The sequence below is a fragment of the Triplophysa rosa genome, linkage group LG17, assembly GCF_024868665.1.
Source record: "Triplophysa rosa linkage group LG17, Trosa_1v2, whole genome shotgun sequence".
In the NCBI taxonomy this organism is placed as follows: domain Eukaryota; kingdom Metazoa; phylum Chordata; class Actinopteri; order Cypriniformes; family Nemacheilidae; genus Triplophysa; species Triplophysa rosa.
In genome coordinates this window covers 14103219-14111376 of record NC_079906.1, presented here as the reverse complement: position 1 = coordinate 14111376, position 8158 = coordinate 14103219, and the positions used below count along the sequence as shown (strand labels likewise).

The 8158-nt window shown below is 36.5% G+C and overlaps 1 protein-coding gene across 1 annotated transcript; it reads left to right on the top strand.

The window, feature by feature from the left end:
* The first annotated feature begins 3320 nt into the window (after positions 1-3320).
* Positions 3321-8139, top strand: mmp9 (matrix metallopeptidase 9). The gene is made up of 13 exons (XM_057356454.1): positions 3321-3616; positions 3793-4031; positions 4275-4423; positions 4746-4874; positions 5087-5260; positions 5364-5537; positions 5662-5835; positions 5926-6081; positions 6204-6393; positions 6594-6727; positions 6816-6966; positions 7062-7165; positions 7363-8139. The coding sequence occupies exons 1-13, from the start codon at positions 3482-3484 to the stop codon at positions 7461-7463; spliced, it is 2010 nt and encodes a 669-aa protein (XP_057212437.1). The 5' UTR covers positions 3321-3481; the 3' UTR covers positions 7464-8139.
* Positions 8140-8158: the final 19 nt, after the last annotated feature.

Here is an 8158-nt window from a genome sequence, read left to right as displayed (position 1 = left end):
TAGAAAGAGTGTATGAAGTGGGAAATCTTCAGGTCTTTACAAGAACAACAGTGCTTAAATCAAACTTGACCACATCAGTAAGTTTTGTCATCATAAATTATTTGGAGATTTTGGTTTGGCTTTCTAAAAGTGGCAGAGAAACAGTGCCTGCATATGTGTGTGGTTGTTATTTGACTTCAGGAATTGGTTTTGTTTTTATACATTTGGCATTTGTTCTTCTTGACGGAAGAATCATCCTCAAAAAGGACTTTTATGGCAAAACTTTATTTGAGCAACAAAGTTTCCACTTCAAAGACAAATGGCAGCCGTATGTCTGAAAAAAACATAAACACAAGTATATTTCCCTTGTTTTGTCTTTAAGTTTAAAGAGACACTCCCTCTATCTAAAAAATGCTGGGTTATTTTCAAGCCAGCGTTGGGTCGAAACGAGACGTTTGGATAAATGAATCCAGAAAATGTTTATATGTGACCCAACAATGGGTTAAAACAACACAGCATTTTGGGTTGAAACGACCCCGCATAGGTTCATTTATTACTCAAGAGTGGTTTGAAAATACCCAGCAGTTTTATAAAGCGCTGTTTTCTAAAAGGAACTCTCTGTGAAGTCGTGTTTACTCTTTGTAAAAGAGTATTTTTAGAAAGGTTTTTGAAACTCAACACACCATTGTAAAAAGTGTTTACAGGTTACTTGAGTTAACAGTCTTGTTATAGAGGTGCATTCAAGAATGATGATAAGGTAAGCCCACAAGGGACCAGAGTAGCCCCTAAATTAAATAACCGGTGTAAAAACCAGGTTTTGCATTTGGCTTTATTAATGGATGTGTGAGAATGTGTGAGAAGAACCTAAAAATGGCCAGCAAGTAGGAATTTTGTACACAATTCAAACAGATTTCTTACTAACCATCATGTTGCAGTAGCAAGAACAAAACCCCCTAAACACAAACTTTCACATCATGCTTTTCTCATTGGTTTCCATTGAGTTCTGTCATTTTTATATTGAGCTAATTATTTTCTATATCCCCTCCTCATAACTCTACCAGAAAACTTGCATTTTCAGATATTTAAAACATTATTTTATATGTATGTGCATTAAATCATTTTAACTTAGGGGGAATGTTGGCTGCTCTGTACAATGTAACTTATTTCAGGCTTTTTCATCCTTGTGTAGAACATTTGGTCACCCTAAACAATGATGAAACCTGACCCACCACACACACATATAAATGCATACAAAGTGTTCCAACATTCATAAAAAATGTTACCTCATTATATTACAATCTTAATAGTCATTTTTTCAAATCAAATCGTTTTCCAACACAACTCCACCCACAGAATGCAGACATTACACTACACCCTAAAAATATGTAAGAACTATTTTTGATAAAATGTTCTCAATTGGTTTGATATATTACTTCATATGGTCATGCTTTCAATTAAATTAACTCAATAATTAATTCTATAACAGATACAGTAGAATACATGCAGTGTGCAGCTTAAAACCAACTGGTCTGTTTATAACAAAAAGTTATGTCTTGGTTTCACAAGACTTAACCTTTTTTAATTAAAAAAATTCAGATTCAGATAAAAAACCAGTGAAGCCTTAATGCATGAATGGATAGATGATAAAAGGACAGGCAGACACAACTGCAATAGCCTGTGAATCTTACAAAGCTTTATACATTTCACAATCAAAATATATTCTATATAAAGTCTAGAGCGTAATTTCCAATTAGTTTTAATGAAGCATCCGTGTAATTATGCTGTTAAACATGATTCACATGTTTGCCTGGAAATGGCTAATTTCATCATATACTCCTGATGAAACCTTTAAAAAAGGATGTTACAGTTGTGTCGGAAGTGTTGATCACCTCAGACCAGAACATGTCCTAATACAGTCGTGTTTTAGTGTGGCATTAAACCCCCTCTATGACATAATCCATTAGCAAATGTACAAATTTAGCATGTTCAACTATATGTACAGTATGTATTGTCTATAAACTAACCAAGTTAATTTATTCCTTTAAAAAATTACATTGTAGTGGTTGCAAGATTATTCTGTTTTTATTCTTATTTATTAGTAAGAATAAAGTAATATGAATATAAATTTGTATCAGTTTAGTACAAGTTGCTTGCTTGCAGGCTGCCACCACCCCCTGCTGATTCATTATCAAGCGTTCATTGAGAGAGAGGAAATGATTATGTGGAAATAGAGACATGCAATGTACTTTTAGGACTAGGGTGTGAGAAATAGTGAAGTAATGTAACAATGTATTTGTCCATGTGTTATTGTAAAAGGAAATGATATCAAATGTAATGAGTGCGAGTAGGGTATATATTTATTTCGATTATTTATGTGTGACAAAAATAATTGCTCATATCTCATATCGCTAGAAACCCACAGATGCACTGAAGCCCACAGAGAAATTAAGAAATTCGATTTTATCTAAATTAATACTTATACAGTATCATACCCTTATTTCTAAAGTATAGGCAACAATTCTTAGACAGTACAAAAAGAGGAAAAAATACCAGCTGATACTAGCTTCCACTTCATAAAATGTATGCCCATATATGGATTTGTAGTAATCCATAGCCCCTGGGTACAAAACTGCTTAGATCACTCTCAACCAAAATTCGTCATCATCATTATTACTGTCAGCTTTCTTTTTTTTATGAAAATATAGGAAGCTTGTGCAATAAGCCTGCTTACCTGGCACCTTTTCAGTCCATGGTTTTCCCAAGATTTTTAAACAGTGTGAATACTGACTGTTCAAATATTATGGCACAGAGCCAAAAACAACAATTTTTCTGGCAATCATCATGTTCATCTCCTTAATTCACAGTGTAAATGTTTCTATAATTAAAAATAAAATATTAAAATACTAATTCACTACACAACACAAATTAACATACAAATATCATATTTTCATTAAGATACATTTACCAACTGTGCAGAAATAAATCATCAACCAATTATCATAATCAATTCCTAACCTAGGAACTTTTGTCTTCAATAGTTAAGGTGATGACAGTAAAGATTCACATTAAGCAGGAAATTATTTTACTGCTGATTTTATTAGGGTTACTTAAAAAAAAGGATAATAGATTATTAATAATACTATATAAAAATCTTTTTTGTCATCAAGTGTCATCAAGCCCATTGTGGGGTTGCTGGAAAGCCCCCTTTTTAATGGGTAAATACAAAAATACTCCTTTTAACAGGAAAGCTCTAGTGGGAGTTCAAAAATGACCTATAGGATGTGGAAGGGGGGTGGTTTGGTTGGGTGACTAACCCTTGTAGACCACATAAATAGTGCCTTCAAGGCACAAGAAAAAGGCAGACAAATCAAGAGAAGAAAACACAACCAGATGCCATTTATCTTCAGCAGATTTTTACAAGGGCTGTTTCTGGAAGACTGGCTGTAGCGTTGATTCCTTTCTTGTCAAATTTCACTTTGTTTTGTGACTTGAAGGTCTAAACATGAGACTTGGAGTCCTGGCGTTGCTGGTTCTTGGAACCTGCTCATTGAATGTGTGGTGTGTGCCGCTACAATCTGTGTTTGTGACGTTCCCTGGGGATGTGATCAAGAACATGACAGATATAGATCTGGCAGATGTAAGTATACCAAGTTTTATTTCTAGTTAAAATATTATTTTTTACAATAATATTGTTTCTATGATGTGGATAATATTTCGTTTTTATATTTTTTTTTACAGTTGAATAAAACAGAATGCACAACTTGAAATGTATTATTCTGTATTAATTGCATTTGATTATATGTTTGGCTCCAGGCATACCTGAAGCGTTATGGTTACATAGATGTCCAGCAGAAGAGCGGGCTGCAGGCAGTTGTCTCCACTTCTAAAGCTCTGAAGATGCTCCAGAACAAGCTTGGGCTGGAGGAGACGGGGGAACTTGACTCACCTACGATTGATGCTATGAAGCAGCCCCGCTGCGGTGTCCCAGATATCCGCAACTATCAGACCTTCGCAGGGGACCTGAAATGGGACCGCAATGATGTTACATACAGGTGGAATATTAACTATAGGAACAAAAATAATATTACAGCATACATGTGAATACTAACTAAACACATTGAAAACCATTTACAATGTAGAAATAATTTAACATGCCTTAGTCAACCTAATTAGATTAGAATACACCAATAAGTGAGATCAAAACAGATCCCTAAAGTTACACTTTTTATTGCACTGAATTTAAATAGAATTGAAATGGTAACAAACAGGTTCTAATACATTGCATTGATTTGTAGGATTTTGAACTATTCTCCGGACATGGAAGCTTCTTTGATCGATGATGCATTTGCTAGAGCTTTCAAGGTGTGGAGTGACGTCACCCCTCTGACATTTACACGCCTCTACGATGGCATCGCTGACATCATGATCTCCTTTGGGAAAGCTGGTGAGTTGATGTCTTCTGTCTTGTCAAGATTGATCCCCTGAAGGGAAAAATCCTCCTCAAAGGCAGACTTAAAATTACAGTATGTGGGGGTAAGCTAAAGATTTAGTTTTTGACTTTATTCAAATGTTGCGCACGATTACATGGACTGACTTATTCAATGGCAATATTATATGCTGAATAAAGCCAGCACCCTTGCACAGTAAAGATATAGCATGAGAAATTGTTTTTACTGTGTGTATTTGTATTTTCAAGGAAACGGTCAACTTTGTGGTCAAAGAGAACCTTCTGAGAGGTTTTGAACATGTTGCTATTTTTATTTCAGATCACGGTGATCCATACCCCTTTGATGGCAAAGACGGGCTGCTGGCTCATGCTTATCCTCCTGGTGAAGGAATTCAAGGGGATGCCCACTTTGATGATGATGAACACTGGACCCTTGGAAATGGACCAGGTATGAGTTTGTATTAATCCCTCTTAAATTCATAAAGAGGTAAGCTTTGCTGTACCCTATGGATTTTAAGTAAAAGTATTTATTGTTTTTCTACCCTTTTTTGGTCTGTATAGTAAAACAATAGCTCCCTCTACAGTTTAATGTAAATATTGACAGAAGAAGCATGTCTTGAGATTTGTGGTGTTAAGACAATATTTATGTATCCTCTTTAGCCATTCAGACTCGCTATGGTAATGCAGAGGGTGCCATGTGTCACTTCCCCTTTGAGTTTGAGGGAAAGTCCTACTCTACCTGCACCACTGATGGCCGCACAGATGGGCTCCCCTGGTGCGCCACCACTCCAAACTACGCCAAAGACAAAAAATATGGCTTCTGTCCCAGTGAGCGTAAGTAGCGGAGCTTTACTCACCAATCTGATTTCTTGCCACTCATTATGAATGAGCTTTTAATCTTATGTGCATGCCTAACATTCTGTCTTTATTCAAACAGTTCTCTTCACATTTGACGGGAACAGCAATGAGGCACCATGTGTCTTCCCCTTTGTGTTTGAAGGAGAAAAATATGACTCATGCACCACAGAAGGGCGGAATGATGGGTATCGCTGGTGTGCCACTACTGCTAATTTTGACAAAGATAAGCAATATGGATTCTGCCCTAACAGAGGTGAGCAACTCTCACACTGTCAACCCCTTTATCACAGAAACATTGATGGAGTTACTTTTGTCTAAATATCTAAGGTATTAGATAGGCACAGAATATCTTAAATGTTTCCTTGTTCACCTCACAGACACAGCTGTGATTGGTGGAAATTCAGAGGGAGCACCATGCCAGTTTCCTTTCACCTTTGAGGGAAAGACATACAGTTCCTGCACAAGTGAGGGCCGGAACGATGGAAAACTCTGGTGTGCAACTACCAGCAGCTATGACGAAGATAAAAAATGGGGATTTTGCTCTGATAGAGGTGAGTGTGTTGATCCTCGCGTTCAGGCACAATTAATGTGTGAGATGTTAGCAGACATGACCAGAATGATATTGAGCCTTCCTCTCATAGGATACAGTCTATTCCTGGTGGCTGCCCATGAGTTTGGACATGCACTTGGCCTGGACCACTCTACAGTCAGAGATGCTCTGATGTTTCCCATGTACAGATATGTAGAGGATTTCTCCCTGAACAGTGATGATATTGAGGGCATTCAATATCTATATGGTATTTATTCAATGAAAAAAAAAAGAATTTATAAATATTTTATATATTTTTTTATCTTAACACCAAGAGTCCTGTTCTTGCATTATAGCTGTAGTTTAATTGATTAAATGATTTCCTTTTAGGACCTAAAACAGGCCCTTCCCCTGCTCCCCCAAAACCCAAGACAACCACTTCCTCTCCAACTGAACCCACCCCAGATGAGACCACTGTTTCCACCACAACACATGTAGTCCCTTCACAGGATGCATGCCAGATCAGTGAATTTGACAGCATCACTGAAATCCAGAAGGAGCTTCACTTCTTCAAGAACGGGTATGAGACAATATTCAAAAAGACTTATAAAGACTAATATGAAAAGACTAATTTCAGACTAATATGAGAAAGAAACATACAAACTTGGAAAAGTATATATGTTGAAAAAATTAGGAACTTGGATCTTTCTCTTAAATTGCATAAATACTCATTAAGCAAGGTTCCTAAATAATGTTTCTGAATTCTGTCTAACAACAAAGGCACTACTGGAAGATCACAAAAGCTGGAGAACGCAAAGGTCCCTTCCTGATATCTGAGAAATGGCCTGCCCTGCCAGCTGTCATTAATACTGCCTTTGAGGATCACCTCACTAAAAAGCTCTACTTCTTTGCAGGTATATAACCAGCTTGAGACATATAGCCATAATTACTAAAAATACTGAATTCATACTTATAACTGTTTTTTTTATCTTATGCACACAGATAAACAGTTCTGGGTGTATACTGGAAAAGACGTGTTTGGACCACGTAAAATTGAGAAACTCAGCCTACCGAGCAGCCTAGAAAGAGTGGAAGGAGCAGTGCAGAGAGGAAAAGGCAAGGTGCTCCTGTTTAGTGGCGAGAACTTTTGGAGGTGAGTAAACTTTAAGACGGCTTTAAGTACTTCAAACATGATTGTTGTGGCTGTATGTAGGTTGTCTAAGTATTGTCTTTGATGTATTATCTCAGACTGGATGTGAAAGCTCAGATGATAGACGCAGGGTATCCTCGAGTCACTGAATTAGCTTTCGGTGGAGTGCCCATTGATTCACATGATGTGTTTCTCTACAAAGGTAGGTCTGCTAAACCCAAAATAATGCCTTGTCCATCACACACACTAAAGAACAATCGTCCTCTCTCAGACCATTAAATGTAAATGATTATTTAATTAAAATGATTCATTAAATGTTCTTATTAACTATACACAGTATTATATTTTCTGCTTATCACATTCAAGCAACTAACATTTGCTCCTCATTTATACTTTCAGGATTCTTTTACTTTTGCCGGCAAAGTTTCTACTGGAGAATGAACGCCAAAAGGCAGGTTGACCGTGTTGGACATGTGAAGTACGACCTCCTGAAATGCTAAGGCGTGCAGTTGTTCTATGCAGTGAACACGTCCGACATTCTAACTTGATGACAGAGACCTTTTTAGTAGGGAAACCAATTTTTTTCTTCAGTGTAAGGGTAGTGAGGAAGACACAGAATGTATTAAATGTAAAGTCTCTGTTATGGGGATTTTGACTTTGTTATAGGAGAAGAACAGTTTTAACACTGAAATTATCGTTGGCACATGAAACAGGATGTATGTCATATTTGTATGTCAGCTTGAAGATGGTCTTATAATTTATTTTACGCCTACTATAATACTGCTTTGGTCATGATGTTTCTTTCCAGATCGTTAAGAGAAAGAATACTCCTGTTTGCCTATAAAAAAACTACAACGAGGCAATGCCAATCGAACCCTGAGAATTAACTTTGTGTTTGTGAATATATGAGTGGAGTCACCATCTGTGACCTGCCGCTTATGAGCAACAATGCGCATTCAATGTGATCCCACTCAAATGTTTTCCAATGCAAAGGATTATTTTTAGCCATAGAGCTAATTTTAAGATATTAAACCCATATTTTTGGCGTATTGTGAAAATCATTTGCCTGGTGTAAATGGTAATATTAATAATTTAATGTTCCTCTTTTCTCTTATTTATACATTTGTGTTTGCTTGATGCAATGTTTATGTTTACTTAATAAATTTGTAAACAAGACCATTTATTCCTGTACAGT